The sequence below is a fragment of the Chionomys nivalis genome, chromosome 9, assembly GCF_950005125.1.
Source record: "Chionomys nivalis chromosome 9, mChiNiv1.1, whole genome shotgun sequence".
NCBI lineage: Eukaryota > Metazoa > Chordata > Mammalia > Rodentia > Cricetidae > Chionomys > Chionomys nivalis.
Genome location: NC_080094.1, coordinates 47,953,030 through 47,969,600, shown reverse-complemented (window position 1 = coordinate 47,969,600; position 16,571 = coordinate 47,953,030). Strand labels below are relative to the sequence as shown.

The window sequence follows — 16,571 nt, the reverse complement described above, 5'->3', positions numbered from 1 at the left end:
GAAGTGATTGTAATTAAACTAATATATCTATTACCCAAATATATTCTCAGCAGATTTCAAGTATATAAAATATTACTCATCACATCAATTAGGTTTTCAGATTGTATTCCTTTTATGAAAATAAGTTTAAACACTTTAAATGTATCCCCTGATTCTCTCCCAATGTTATAGGTGTGGATCTGGGTCTTTTAAAGATTCCTGCCTAAATATTTAGGTTCTTATGTTCCACAGCAAAGAACTGGACATGGGACACATGATTAGAAATAGGAATAGAGACAATGTCAGAAAGGGAACGCTCTCCTGAAGATGGGAGTGGGCTGGTGATCTGAGGGGAAAATCTCAACAGAGCATATAGCCCTTTATATAACACCTCTCCCACCTACCCCACAGTAGCACCGTTCTTCCATATGTTGTATGAAGGCCAGGTGGTAAAGGGCTTCCAATCTGACACTCTACCACCCTACTCCCCACTGTTCTATACTCTACTTGTTTCTGACTTTTTAGATTCCATATGCTTTTAGTCAATAAAAACCCTAACTACAATACATACATTTACAAATATTATTTAACCTTTTTGTTGGTTTTTTGAGACAGTGTTTCTCTGTAGCTTTGGAGCCTGTCCTGGAACTCCTTCTGTAGACCAGGCTGGCCTCAAACTCACAGAGATCCACCTGTCTCTGCCTACCAAGTGCTGGGATTAAAGGCGTGTGTTACCACCACTCGGATTAACTTTTTGATATATTAATTTCAGTTACCTTAAGACAAAATTTAGTTTAAAAAAAAAGTCTAATAAGCACCCTCAAAACTGCTAGCTAGACAGTGAATTAACAGCATTATAGCTGATCAGCTACTGAAACTCAGTAATTTTTCTGACACAGGAAGTAAAAATCCCAAAGGACAGGTGGACAGCTATTAATTAAAGGTTCTGTTTGCTAATCTAGCATCATAATTTCAGTCTTAGGTCCTGCCAAGTAGCTGGAAGGAGAATATGGGTAGAGGAGTTTGTTGAAAACATAAAAGGTGACTCTTTTGGCCCATGTTGGCTGAAGCAAAACACAGGGTCTGAGAATGAACACAGAAGCTTTGAGATGAGTTGGTATATGAATGAGGCAGGCCCCACAAGAGCTGGAATCAGTGAGTCCAGAATGCAGCACTGGAGTGGGCATCAGGAACTAAGGGGTTTCTTCTTGGCTTTCAGGTAGTTTAGCCAGGTTTAAAATGTCACAGTTCTAGTCGGACACATTCCAACAGTGTTGCTCAATGTAAATCCAAGCAGGCCCTGAATGATAATATGGGGAGGAAGCTGAGGAAGGTGTAACGTATATATACTTTAAGTATATTAAAAACCACAAGGAAGCTAGAGCAGTGGTTCTCAACCTTCCTAATGCGACAATCCTTTAATTCTTCCTATAGTTCTTCATATTGTGGTGACCCAACTATAAACTTATTTTCATTGCTACTGATGTAATTTTGCTACTGTTATAAACTGTAATGTAACTATTTTTGAAGATAAAGGTTAGCTAAAGAGGTCGAAACACACAGGTTGAGAACCACTGGCTCACTAGGTAACAGCGCATACTGCATACATTAGTTCCTTCCCTGCTGTGGTGATGATAAAACATCATGAACAGGACACCTTACAGGAGAGGTTAAGAGTCCATCATGGTGGGAAAGCAGGAGGAACAGGAGGCTAAGAGCTCACATCATCTACCATAAAAAAGAAGCAAGAAATAACTGGAAGTAAGATAAACTTTTTCATCTCAAAGCTACCACTAATGGTATACTTTTTTCAGCAAGACTGTACCGCCTAAACCTCCCCAAACAGCAGCACTGGGAACCAGGTGTTCAAACGCCTGAAACTACAGAAACATTGTATCATTCAAAGCAGACACTTAGAGGTAGATTCTCTTAATAAAGTGACTTTTGTCCTAACAAAGCAAAAGATACATCAAATACACAGCCAGTAAGTGTTTAGATATATAACAAAAATTAATCTGAAAAGGGGATATGTAAAGAAGTACTGGGGCATTATCTATTAGAAAGCCCTGTTAACACTAAACAAATAATATTAACACATGATCTACCCCTCAGTATTTTCATAGTTCTTTATTGATACATACATTTTTTTCAGGCCTTAATACAGAATTTACTCTTTTTTAAAAAAAAGATTTATAAAAAAAAAATATTTATTTATTTATTATGTATACGACATTCTGCCCATTCTGCCTCCATGTATGCCCGCACGCCAGAGGAGGACACCAGACCTCATTACAGATGGTTGTGAGCCACTATGTGGTTGCTGGGAATTGAACCCAGGTCCTCTGGAAGAGCAGCCAGTGCTCTTAACCACTGAACCATCTCTCCAGCCCCCAGAATTTACTCTTAAAGAATCTATTAAGGTTAGTAGATGACTTTTCTAAACTACTAAGAATCCCCTCACATAGTTAAAGTCTGTATTTGTCAAAGTAGAATAAGTAAAACTGAGCTGCATGTAACCTGTCTATATGTAAGGAGTTTACCCATAAAGTAAATCCTACTTGTTTTCATGTTAGTGGAAGAAAATATGGTATAATAAACTACATCCGCTAGATTGTTGTGGCGCACACCTTTAATCCCAGCACTAAGGAGGCAGAGGTAGGTGGACCTCTGTGAGTTCGAGGCCAGCCTGGTTTACATAGTGAGTTCCAAGACAACCAGAGTTACACGAGAGAAACCCTGTCTCTGGTGGCGCACGCCTTTAATCCCAGGATTTGGGAGGCAGTGGCAGGCGGATCTCTGTACTTCGAGGCCAACCTGGTCTACAAGAGCTAGTTCCAGGACAGGCTCCAAAGCTACAGAGAAACCCTGTCTCAAAACCCCCACCCAGAGAGAGAGAGAGAGAGAGAGAGAGAGAGAGAGAGAGAGAGAGAGAGAGAGAGAGAGAGAGAAACCCTGTCTCAAAAAACAAACAAATATAGCAATGATTTTACTTTTTAAAAACAAAGATTTCTGTCTTTATTATGCATATTACCACGTGCTTGCCAATATATGCCAAAAGAAGGTGTCAGAGCCCCTGGAGCTGCAGTACAGCTGGTTGTAAGCTGCCCAGTGTAGGTGCTAGGAACCAAACTGTGATACTCTGGAAGAGAGCAAGTGCTCTTCAACTACTGAGACATCTCTCAGCTTCCAATCTTACTTTAAAGTAAAAACAAAAAACTTACCCTTAACACCTTTCATCTGAAAGCTCACAGGTATATATCTCCTTAATAGCAAGCTCCATTCCCAGGCTGATCAATACCTATTCCACCATTCAGTAACTTGGAAATTTTTAATAAGTAATTGTGCTTCTCTTCTTATTTAATTAATAGAGAAATAAGTATTTACTTCATAGTTTTCTTGAGTGATTAATATGTAACTGGCTTGTGTAAAACATTCAGAACAATAGCCACATCTAAATGCTAACATCTACTAGCTAATCACATTAAATTTTGTTTCAAGCCTATTATATTCTTACAATATCCTGTGTCTGTTATAGTAAATTATATTCTTAAAAACTTGATTCACACCGGGCAGTGGTGGCACATGCCTTTATCCCCAGCACTCGGGAGGCAGAGGCAGGCGGATCTCTGTGAGTTCGAGGTCAGCCTGGTCTACAAGAGCTAGTTCCAGGACAGGCTCCAAAGCTACAGAGACATCCTGTCTTGAAAAAACAAAACAAAACAACAACAACAAACTTAATACACACATTAAAAGGTAAGGTGGGGCTCAGCAATTAAGAGCACTGCCTGTTCTTCTAAAGGTCCTGAGTCCCAGCAACCACTTGGTAGCTCACAACTATCTGTAATGAGATCTGGTGCCCTCTTCTGGCCTGCAGGCCTGCAGGCATGTATGCAGGCAGAACACAGTATACTTAATAAATCTTTAAAAAGGAAAAAGGGGGAGGGGGGGCTAGAGACATGGCTCAGCAATTAAGAGCACTGTCTGCTCTTCCAAAGGTCTTGAGTTCAATTCCCAGCAACCATATGGTGGCTTACAATTATCCATGATGAGATCTGGTGCTCTCTTCTGGTCTGCAGGCAGAATGCTATATTCATAATAAATAAACTTAGTATTTAAAAAGGTAAGGTGAAGCTCTCGCTCAAATATGAAAAAGGGCTTCTCCAGTCTCCTCCTCATAGTAGCAGCTTCTTAGATACCTTTTCATCTATCACTTCTGGCACACTACCAAACTGTCAGAAGAAAGTGGGTACCACACCTGTTAAATCTCACTTTGTGCATACTTTTACAATAAGTAAACTTTGTCAAGGTTGCTAAAACTGTTGATGTGGCTTGTCTTAGGAGTCTTTTTTCTTCCCAAGAGTAAAGGAAAAGATTGAGGTTTCCAGTGGAATGTGGATAGTTGAAGTATTAGATTAGTATGTTTAAATAATGGGAGGAGAGACAAGAAAGTGCTTACAGACTTTAATCCTAACGTAGCTCCTGACATCAAATAGAGAAAAATGATCATCTACTTTTAGAAGTTAATGAGAGCAGCCTATGACATTAAAGTAGGTGGAGCAACACACAACTATAGTTACAGTTATTCAGGAGGCGGAGACACAAGAATCCCTTTGGCCCAGGAGGTGGAAACCAGCCTGGGCATAATAGCCTGAACCATTCTTTAAAAAGTGAGAAAAATAATTTTAATCTGGTAAAGTAAGAGCCAAGTCTACCAAAGTTGAAGAACTCCTCCCCTTCAGACAGAAAGACTCAAGAGGTTCTAAAAATTCTAAATCTTCAGGGAAGTGGGCATACTAACCAAAAACACATTATATAGATAACCATTTTCTAAATATAAATGGAACTGAACCAGAGAATCAACAAATCTCTAAAAGTACTAATGCACTTCAAATTAGAATCAATAACTTTAAAATAAACTGAAAAGTTCAATTCTCCAATTCATTGTAACCACCCAATTCAATAGAAGTTAGGACTTAAGCAGTATAAAAAAAGATTAAGACTCAATTTAGCCGGGTGGTGGTGGCCACACCTTTAATCCCAGCACTCAGAAGGCAGAAGCAGATGAATCTCTGAGTGCCAGGATGGCAGGGGGTTAAACAGAGAAATCCTGTCCCGAAAAACAAAAACAAAATCAAACAAACAAATGACACTTAATTTCAAATTTTAAAGTGAGATTTCTCAAGTTTATCCATGTCCTAACAATATTAAGTTCACACTATCCGACATACATGGTCAATTCCTTACAAAGTAATTTTGGGGCGATTTCACCTATTAATGAAAGCATTTTTTAAAATACAGAGTCAGTGTGTTCAAATTTATGCTGGTTACCATCTAAACTGAAAAGCTAGTTATATCACTGAATAGTCAGTAAGTATCTAACAGCTTGCAAGACACTTTGATTCAACTCACCCTCCAGTAGAGTCCTTTAAATCAAAGCCACTTAAGTACTTAAAACGAAATGATTTAGCGAAGGTAGTGGGATTTGAAGTTTCCTTTCAGGAAATAGGAAAAGTCAGGGATGGTGACAGACAACTGTAATCTCAGTGCTGAGGAGATCGAGGCAGCTTCAGGGTTTGAGGCCACCATGGACTACAAGCCACCCCGTCTCAAGAAAAAAAATTAAAAATAAAAATAAAAAAATAAAGTCGTCTTCACTGACATATTACGAAAGAAGGTGGAAAATGCATTATTTATTCAATGTTTAACACACAGTACTTCATAAGTAAAAGCCCGATTTAAGTTTGGTAAGCATTTCTCAACCGAGCCCGGCGTGGTGGCGCAGCACATGAGCGGCAGAGGGAAATGGATCTCTTGAGTTTAAGGCCAGCCTGGTCTACATAGTGAGTTCTAGGACGGCCAGGACTACACAGCGATACCTTGTCTCAGAAAGAAAGAAAGGAAGAAAGCTAAACCTGTCAGGCTTCGCCAAAGGGAGACAAGTTTGCACAAAGCCTATATCAAGTGAAACTACTGACCAGGAATGCCTGCCCTGCTCAGATCCTCGATCTAAATGGCTTTCTTTGTAAGAAATCTCCAAATCCGGTGCCCGGCCTTAGCGACAACAAAAGCTCTCCCCACCGCTGCACCGCAGCGACTCCCTCCCGTCTGCACCTCGCTACAAACTGTCTGGGACAGCAGACGAGGGAGTTCTACGCAGACCTGGCACCCAGTCTCAGCCTTCCCCGTCCCTTCCCTCTCGCTAAAGGAAAGCCCGAGCCACATCACCGTCTACACCATCAAAATCCCTCCCGTTCGGCTACGGAAAGAAGAAGAAAAAAAAAATAGAGAGAGAAATGTACCTGTAGAGCGTTTGCGGCACAGCCAACAAGTCCCAGCTCGGAACCCGCTCCCTTCCCCTTTCCGTTACCACGCCAGCCCTCCCTCCTTTTCCGTGTCAACCCGGCGGCTCCTCCGCTGGCGACGGCGCCCCGGAGGCCCGCAGAGCTCCCCGGGGCGCCGCGCAGGCTCCCGCGAGGCCCGCCTGCCCGCCCGCCGGCCCGCGCCAGGCCCGGCTCCGTACCATTCTCCTTACGGGGCGGACTCCGGAAGGGCAGCGGCTCCTCCTCCTCCTCCGCGGCCTGCAGCCATCTATCGGAAAGCGTCTCCGGAGGCGGTGGCACGGGCCACCGAACAAGGACAGCCCCGGGAAACCTTCTCAGAACTAACTCAGCTCCGGCGCTAGCAGCAGAAGTCGAGTCTTTCATAATTGTGCGACCAGCTCCGCCGGGTGACTGGCCACAGGGACGCGCCCGCGCCCGCCTCCGCCGGAGACGGGCCGAGGCAGCCACGTGACGGGCGCGTCGACTGCGTCGCGCGGAGGGCGCGTCACGTGAAGGGCGCGCTGACTGCGGCCCACGCCGAAGCCCCGCCCAGCCGCCGGGAAGGGCCGCGCTGCCGCTTTCCCGGTGCCGCCGGCTTCGGCTTCCCTTGTCCCGGCCTGTGCGAGAACGTGTTCCGCTTTAAGAAGCCCCCAGGGTTCGCCAGGCGCAGCTCCCACGGCGGCACCGCACGCCTGTCGCTTTTGCGCTCTACGTTGCTTACTTGTGATCGCTTCCCGCACGCTCCTCTTTCCCATCAAGGGTGCAATCTGTTTATTATTTTTATCTGTTATTAGTGGCTTATTTTATTATTTTAAGTGCATGTGTGACTTGCCTGAATGTATGTCTTGTGTACCATGTGTGTGCAATGTCCTCAGATCCCCTGATCTGCAATTCCAGACAATTAGTGGTTTTTGAGTCTCTTGTAGCCCAGGCTTCTGGCCCCTTGAACTCTGGATTTTTGCTTTTTACTCCCCAGTGCTGGGATTACAGGCGTTTGCCATCCTGAAACAGTTTTTTAAGGCTAGGAGTAACGGTACATGCCTGTAGTTCCCAGCATTAAGAACGCTAAAGCAAAAGGATTCCACTAAATTCGAAGCTGGTCAGACACCGTCTTAAAACACGAAACCAAACCTGCTTTTGACACGTCTTCTTTCCGCTCTGACAGATTTAAAGGCTCCTCGTCTTAAGGCTCCATTCTGTCTCTATCTTCTCTCTTTAATTTTTTTACATTAAAAACCCGGGTGTGATGATGCATGCTTTTAATCCCAGCACTCTGAAGGCAGAGGCAGATGCATCGCTATGGGTTGAAGGTCAGCCTCGTGTACTTAGCAAGTTCCAGGCCAACCAGGGATACATACTCCCCTACCCCATTTTGCAGGACTAGGAGGAACAGGGTTTTAAAATGTTTTAATTGCAGACCATGGTGGCACGTGCCTTTGATCCTAGCAGTTGGGATGTTGAGGAAGGCACATCTCTGCTTTCACGGCCCACCGGTCTACATATCAAGCCCAGGCCAACCAGGACTTCATAATGAGGACCTGTCTAAAAAGAAAAAAAGAAAAGAAAAACTTCTAATATATATGTTATAATAGATTTCCAGTCCAGATTTCAGGGGGTCTTCACTAATTTATGCAATCATTCAATAAATAATCTTTGTGATTTCAGCTGGATCTTTACATTTTGTGCCTGTAGTGGCTTTATAGTCTAGGAGATAGGACAAACAAGAAAATAAAAATATAGTGAAATGAAAGCACTTAATTTCTTGGGAACTTGGGGGCTTTTTGTCGCTGCAGCAAATGTTTCTCTCCTTTCCTGGATGATGTAGAAACAAAATGGTAAGTAAGTTCAGAATTCTGGTAAACTGAAAACCTTCAAGTGGGAAATGGTAAGCAGGAATACTCTTTGGAGGAACTAACCAAAACATTTGAAATATTCAGACATCAGACAGCCTGGAAGTTTATCCATGCTCACCAGAAGGCATTCTGAAGAATAATGTATTAAATAAAAATATTTACTGAGTGCCTTAAGAATGTGTCAGGCAGAGCTGGGTGCAGTGGCACGGAAGGCAAAGGTACTCTGTAGGCAGAGGCAGGTGGATCTCCGGGGCCAGCCTGTATATGTGAGGCATAGTTGTATTCGATGTCAGTGATTGTTGTAGTTAAGGTTTCTGTGATGAAACACCATGACCAAAGCAACGTGGGGAGGAAAGAGTATTTGATGCACAGCTCCATAGAACAGTACATCATCCAAAACAGTGAGAGCAGGAACCTGGAGGCACAGGTTGATCCAGAGGCCTTGGAGGAGTGCTGCTTACTGGCTTGTTCCACATGGCTTACTCAGCCTGCTTTCTTATATAACCCAGGAACCCAGGGATGGTACTACCCACAATGGGCTGTCCCTCCCATTAATCACCAATAAAGAAAATGCCTTACAGGCTTACATAGAGCCTGATCTTATGGAGACATTTTCTTTCCTTTCCTTCTTTTCTTGTAGAAGGAGCTGCGGGCCACTTCCCACTGCCCAGGTCCTGGCCACCGGCTAGCTTTACCCAAAATAATTACACGGAAATTGTATTCTTTTAAACACTGCTTGGCCCATTAGCTCTAGCCTCTTACTGGCTAATTCTCATATCTTGCTTAACCCATTTCTAATAATCTGTGTAGCACCACGAGGTGGTAGTTTACCAGGAAAGATTCTAGCCTACGTCTGACTCGGGTCAGAGAATCATGGCTGCTGCCTGACCCTGCTTCTTTCTCCTGCATTCTGTTCTGTCTACTCCACCTATCTAAATCCTGCCCTATCAAAAAGCCAAGGCAGTTTCTTTATTACCCAATGAAAATAACACATAGACAGATGACCTTCCTCCATCACTTTCTCCCATTTTCTCTCTTTCTTCCTTTCTTTTTTATATTATTTTTAATTTGACATAATTTCTTCATTGATTCTTTTGGAATTTTACATCATGTACCCTAATTCTGCTAATGTCTCAGTTCTCCCATATCCTCCCCTCCCCTTGCAGTGCCCCCAAACAAAAAATTTTTTAAAAATCAAAACAAAACAAGCAAGCAAACAAAAATAAGACAAAACCAAGAAGAAAGTCTTTACTCGTCCATCTTCCCTCCAACACCTCTTCACTGTCCTAGCGGCACTGGGAGCTGAGGTGTGTCACACAGTCTACCCTTTTGTCCAGTCAACTTTATTTGCAAATGTTCCTTGCAATGAGTCATCGGTCTGGTTTAAGGCCTCTGGGTTCCAGTACCCCATCATCACTAGATCCTCACTGGAACTCCTCTCTGATATCCCAAGGCTTTCCCAAGTTGTGGAGATTCTACAGGTGTCTTTCCACAGGACCAGGCCTCCACAAGCTCCAGTAAGTCCAAGATGGGGTAGAAGTTAGGGTGGGTCAACCCAAGGCCCAGCTGTGGGCCTGGATGGTAGCTGAGCTGGTCAGTCCAAGCCACTGGGGCAGCCCCCCCTCTCAGGTGAGGGGCGGAGCCAGCTCCCTACACCCATGGAGATGGTTTCATAATTGAGTTCCCTCCTCTCAGGTAACTTTAGTTTGTTGTGTTAACATGTAACTATCCAGCACAGTGAGCAACAAGACTGATGAGCTGATGTTTCAGAAAATGTTAGTAAACAGTCCTTTCTCCAACACCTCTTTCCCTTATCTCTTCACTGCATCCCACTCTCCTCCATACCCTTGCCAATTATTTACAACAGTTTGATTCAGGGTTGGAGAGGTGATCTGGTGGTAGAGGACTGGCTGCTCTTTCAGAGGACATAGGTTCAATTTCCAGCACCCACATGGCAGTTTATAACCATCTCTAACTCCAGTCCCAAAGGATTCCACTTCTTTTGGCAATGTGTGCACCAGGTACACTGTGGTACACAGACAAAACACCCATACACATAAAGTAAAATAATAATTAAAAAAAATAATAAAGCGTTTAATTCAAGAAAGTTTTTGTAAGTTGACAAAATGGTTTAGTGGGTAAAGGTGCTTGCTGCAGAAGCCTAGAGATCCGGGTTCCTTCCTGGATGGAGTGTTAAGGTGGAAAGAGAACACACACACACACACTAAGAACACATACACACACTAAGAACACACACACTTCCTGGACGGAGTGTGGAAAGAGAACACATACACACACTAAGAATTTTAAAGATGAGCCATCTCTCCAGCCCACTCCTTATCTTCTTGTACTACAATCATAATCATAATAACATGTTTAAGGGTGTCCTTGGGAGGTCTTTAGGTCATGGCAGGGCACTGACTTTCAGATACCTGGCGTGGGTTATTCTGAGAGTGAGTAGTACGTAAGGGTAGTACCAAGTGAAATATAAGATGAACGAACCCATGGTGAAGATGAACACTGCTGATACCATATTAGCTAGCCTTGATAATGCCCTCAGTGTTTTTACCCTATGGTTGACAATCCATGACCTCATGGGATGTTGTAGAAATATCAGTGTGTGACTTCTGAGGCTTGACCACAAAGAATGCTTTGGCTTCCATCCTGATTGCTTAGATCACTCATTCAGAGAGAACTAGCTGCCAAGCTGCCTTCAGAGAGTACACCTGACAAGAACGAAGGCCTCCTGCCAGTAGCCTGTGCCTACTTGCCAGCCATGTAGGTAAGCCATTGTGGAAGGCTTCAGCCCCCTCATTAACTCCAAAGGCCTCTGAGAGGAAATCAGCTAAGCCATTCCCAACATTCTTACCCTTGGGAACTATGAAAACTACTGTTTACTGTTCTTATATGCCTCTAAATTTGGGGATAATTTATGTAGCAATATCTAACTGATAAAATTACGGTACGACCAAATCATTATTTCATGGTAGAATCTAATCATAACTGGGAGATGTTGGGAAATCATCAAAGCACTTGAATTACAATTGAGTCTTGTGAAAATATACAGAAAAAGGGCATTCCCAGACAAGAGAATACGTAGAAAGGCATAACCAACCCACATCGACACTTTTAAGTGGTTAGAGGCCTGGGATTCTCATAACAAGCCCGAAAGCATTGCCCAGAATGAATGGAATAAGAATTGCACTTTAAGTCACTGCTATACTGGAAATTCTTCAGTGGCTCTTGTAACTCTCATAAACAAGTTTGAGTTGGGCATAGTGATGCACACCTTTAATCCCACAACTTGGAAGGCCTCTAGAGGCAAGAGGATCTCTGGGAGTCCAAGGCTAGCCAGGGCTACATAGGGAGACCCTGTTTCAATAATACATACATGCAAACATACACACGTATATATACATAAAAATGTCCATATACTTTAAAATCTTTTTATTTCAGCCTTGCCTCTACATACCCCTAACCACTCTTCTGTGAAGAGTCCATTTATTAGTACAACTTATAAGGTTCTTATTTTGAGAATTGGTAGCCCTCCCCTCAACACACGTGCAGTTTAGGTTAGAAGCCTTTTCGGGAATGTTCATTCCCATTGCATGTTATATATTTTCTATTAAACAATTTATCTTTTATTTTTTATTTTATTTTTTTATTTTTTCAATTTATATTTTAAAAAGAGATTTTTGTTTTTAATAATGTGTCTGTGTGCATGTGAGTGCAGTTGTCTGTAGAAGCTACAGACATTGGATCCCCATGGAGCTGTAGTTCAGGCAGTATGAACCCCCAGCACGGGTGTTTTGGCTGTTGACCGTCCTCTGGAAGAGCACTATGCACTCTTAGCTGTGAGCCATTTCTCCAGCCCACTGGTTTTTTCTGTGCCCTAATTACCAACTACTTTGACAGTTTCCCACTAAACATTCAACTGAATGAAGATCATAACCTTAGCCATCTTCAGCAGTGTGTCCCAACCCAACACTTACTAACGTAAAGATGTTTGTTTAAAACAAACCTTAAGGGCTGGTTGATTCTCCAGTGAACCAGAACTCAGTTCTCAGTAACCATATCAGTGGCTCACAATTGTCTGTAACTCCAGCTCCAGGGGACCCAACATGCTTTCTGTCCTCTGAGGGCACATACACATATGTAGACACAGACAGATGAATACACATATACGTAAAAATAAACACCTTCATAATATGTAATTTAATATGTAACTCTATCCTCCAATTCTGGCACGTAGAGCATCATGTCAAATTGAGACAAGATGCTGGTCCTCAAATAGTTGAGGGTAACATGAGGTAAAGCAAGCATGGAAATCTATGTTCTCCAGAGCAAAGCAAATTCATCAGCTTTTACACATTGGTGCATCAGTCCATTTGTTGTTCTTCCATAGAAACTACACATGGGGGGGCTGGAGAAATGGCTCAGTGGTTAAGAGCACTGACTGCTCTTTCAGAGGTCCTGAGTTCAATTCCCAGCAACCACATGGTGGCTCACAGCCATCTGTAATGAGACCCAGTGCCCCCTTCTGGCATTCAGGCACACATGGAAGGAATGCTGTACACATTAATAAATAAATAAATCTTTAAAAAAAAAGAAACTACACATGGATTTGATGTGTGCATACACATGGAACTATAGCAATAATAAAATTTCATTTCCTAAATTTCAGTCATTAGCTCCATGGTTTCTTCTTTATTTCTATAATTTAAGTTTGCAAATAAATATATACAATACCCAGTGCTATACTTTAAAAGTTTATAAAGTATTGTTTAGTTTCTGTTTTTTGTTTTTTGTTTTTTTTTTTTGGTCTTTTGAGATAGGGTTTCTTTGTGTAACAGCCCTGGTTGTCCTGAAACTCTCTTTGTAGACCAGGCTGGCCTCAAACTCACAGAGATCCATCTGCCTCTGCCTCCCAAGAGCTGGGATTTAAAATGTGTCACCACCACCACCTGACTTGCTTACAAACTTTTGGAAGTATACTTTGTTGGTTTAATTCATAAATAGCCACAGTACGGATTTATGGCCATTGCAAAGCAATCATTTCTTATTTACATTTGCAGTGCTAGGGATGCAACCCAGAGCCTCACACTTACCAGGTAAAGACTTGACAGTGCCACACCCAAGGCTATTGGGTGACAATATTCCCAAGGAAACATGAACAAACATCTACTCATCCCAGCTGAGGAACTAATGACAGATTAAAGTAAGGATACCACTGAAGTCCAGCGTGGTGAACCAGTGCATTTAACGGGAGTTACTTACAAGAATATGGGTGAGAGGTTACTTACAGCTGTGGAATGGCCTCAATGATAGCCTCATCGAAAAGTCATCTCAGCCGGGCGGTGGTGGCACACATTTTTAATCCCAGTACTTGGGAGGCAGAGGCAGGCAGATCTCTGTGAGTTTGAGGCCAGCCTGGTCTACAGAGTGATTTCCAGTATAGCCAGTGGTATCACACAGAGAAACCCTGTCTCAAAAAACCAAAACAACAACAACAAACAAAAAGCCATCCTAGCATAGGTGATGGATTGCAAAAGCTGGGAACCTGAGCACTAAACACTGGCAGGCAGCTCGACAAGTGGGAGACTATCTCCTTCAGATAGTTTGGGTGGTCTGAGCCTTTTCTGTGCACTCGGCTTGTCTAAGAGTGTCTCTCAGCAGCCTTTGCAGGGTACATATGCTTGGAGAGGGAGGGACCTGGTGTATTTGATCAGCCTCAGGGACTTCCTGAAGCCTTTCAGCTGTTACCTCAGCCTAGAATGCCCTATGGTTTTTTTTTTTTTTTTTAACATTTTTAACATCCTGTGTCTAAATGAGCTTTCCTCCGTAAGAGAAGGTCTTAATCTCAGGAAAGTGGTACGCAAATAGGCCCCACAGCAATCAATTGTAAACATTATAGTTTCATCAGGGGAAAGGCATGGAGTTGAGGGTCAGGAGGACACTCAGCCACTGGAAATTCAAACCTTTCTGAGGGAGAGGCTGGGTGCTAGACATCTTAGGGAGAGGTTGTGCTCGTCTTGGTGGCCACGTGGCACCAGCAAGCCCCTTCAATGCACCCACACCTGCAGCTGGCGCACAATGGCCCCACCCACTCTGACTGAAGCCACCCAGAGCCTGCCCTGCCCTCTTGCTCTTGCAACCTGACTGCTGATGCTGTGGAAGAGAACAGTTGTGAATTTGGCTCGGTGTGCTCTTGGTGGATTTTAAGTTGTGAACCGGTGCACACTAAGGCCACACCTCTAGATTTGTTTAAACGCCACCTGCAGTTGGCCCTCCCCAAACAAGGGCATATTTAATGGAGTCTCGCTTGCACTGGAACAGAATGGTATTCATGGTTTGGCTAAGAAACTGGCTCCAGTCCATGGGCTAATCTGTACAGAGCTGGGTTTTATGAAGCATTCGAAGCAACGTGCTGAGGGAGAACAGCTAACTCTAGAGTACGTTGCTGTATTTGGCTGCTTCTGCCAGTGCTGAATTCTTTCCTGAAGTTGCCATGATGTCTGTGGGAGCTGATGAAGGTCAAATCCAAACCTTTGCAGAACATGCTAACTATTGGCTGTATAGGAAAGGAGGTCTAAACACTTCCTACCAGGGCATTGCCCCTCTGTAGATGACAGATATCGTACTCCAGGGTGAAGGGCACCAGCTTTGAACCTGCTGTTGCACCACTGTGCTTCCTGAGTCTCGAGGAGTAAGTACAAAGGCAGAGCAGCTGGCTGTGACATTTGTGGCAGAGTACAGACTGGAGTCCCCTGTGTGACTGCTTCGTCCTCTGGGGAATCCACGGTCTGTGCTGAAAACAGAAAAACAGTAGTGCTGCTCAGTTCCTCCACAGGCTGGACTTGGGGGTGTCTAGGAGGGAGGACCACCTGTCTGGAGCACCACCTGCCTGGAGCACCACCACTGCTACTCAGCCCGCAGCTCCTCCTCCTCCACCTGAGATGCCAGGGCATCCAAAAGAAGATGACATCTACTATATCTATAATCTGCTAGAGCACGTGAAGGGACCTGACCCGCAGACCCAAAGCTGCAGGATCTCCACAGCACAGGCCAACAACAGGATATCTGAGAAGAGCCCTAGTGAGAGCCCAGCATTGATGGTGTAGTAGAAACCAGAGGCCTCGAACCAGACCAGTGGCTCTTTGCAACAAGTGCTTGCAAGTAAAGATATCTGGACAAAGGGGTTTATGGCATGACCAGTTGTGTCACACGGCAGCTTCCATGGTGAGATTTTTAATTTTCCCCCTTTTTTTCTACTGAACTTTGTTTTATTGGGGGGGGGGTGCAGGGTGGAGGGCAGATGCAAAGGGACAGGTAAGTGAATGGGATCAAGATACATGAAATAAATAAGGCACACGGAATAAATAAAAACAAATGACTTAAAATGCGGACATTAAGTACTTTAAATCAATTAGAACACCAAATAGAAAGTCAGTCTATGAAATGGCCAGTTACTGTAACATTTCTCTATTACTTAAAGTTAGATAGTCAAGAATGTTTGGCAGTCAGTACAGAAGCTTTTCAAAAACATAGGGTGACTAAACCAGTTTAAACAGGTTTTGCTCTGCTTTGGATAGATGATTAGTGGATTTTTAAAAGATATTATTTCAAAAGCATTACCCTTAGTCACAAGCAGAAAACTTATTAAATGCCAGCTACAAATACTTGGAATGTTTTGAATTAATCTTTACCACCAGTACCTTGGTTCTGTTGATACAAAAGCACCGCTCTTACCTCAATGGGGATAGGAGATAGTTTATTCTGGAGCCCAATATGAGTGACCATGGCCCAAGAATACAGATTTAGATTACCCAAATTCCATGGTCCAACAAGGAATCAGTTTCATAAAGTTTTTATAGTAACAGAAACAAAGTTATAAATGAAAATACTTCTCAAACACATCACTGGGCATTATGTGGATGAGTTCTAGTCCTGGGGGAGGGAGGAGAAAACCATGCTATAGGCTTTAGATGGTATCTGAGAGCATCCTTGGCCCTTTGATTGGTGGAAGTCGGGTTTTATTGAGTTACTGCATTCCAAAAGGTTTTTATCTGCCAGTCACAGGATGTTAGGTTCGACTTCGTTAGTCACAGGTCATTTTGTCCACCCAGAGGTGGGTGAGGAATGGCACTTAGGAGTTCACGACAGCCTGAGATGGATGCAATTAGGCTCTGGACCTGCACCTCCCGCCTTCTCCACATCCACGGAGTTCTAATCGCTCAGCCTTCGCAGACAGCTGCTCTCCAAGATTCCCACTCACAGAAGTCTGGCAAACCATATGTATTCAGTAACTGTTTCCCGAATTACTTAAGAAGGTGCAAACAGTGCCTCTTCAACCATGTCAATATGCTAATCAGCTACACAATACACAACTAAACATTTTATAGACTTTTGTTATATATGA

At 43.3% G+C, this 16,571-nt stretch overlaps 1 protein-coding gene across 4 annotated transcripts in view; it reads right to left on the bottom strand.

Moving 5' to 3' along the window:
- Trpm7 (transient receptor potential cation channel subfamily M member 7) overlaps positions 1–6,625 on the bottom strand; it is an 85,304-nt gene extending 78,679 nt beyond the window's left edge. For all 4 annotated transcript variants that reach the window (XM_057781341.1, XM_057781342.1, XM_057781344.1 and 1 more), the window contains exon 1: positions 6,500–6,625. In XM_057781341.1, the coding sequence (XP_057637324.1) occupies positions 6,500–6,502 (3 nt within the window). In that variant the 5' untranslated portion in view covers positions 6,503–6,625. The remainder of the gene's footprint in view (positions 1–6,499) is intronic.
- Positions 6,626–16,571: the final 9,946 nt, after the last annotated feature.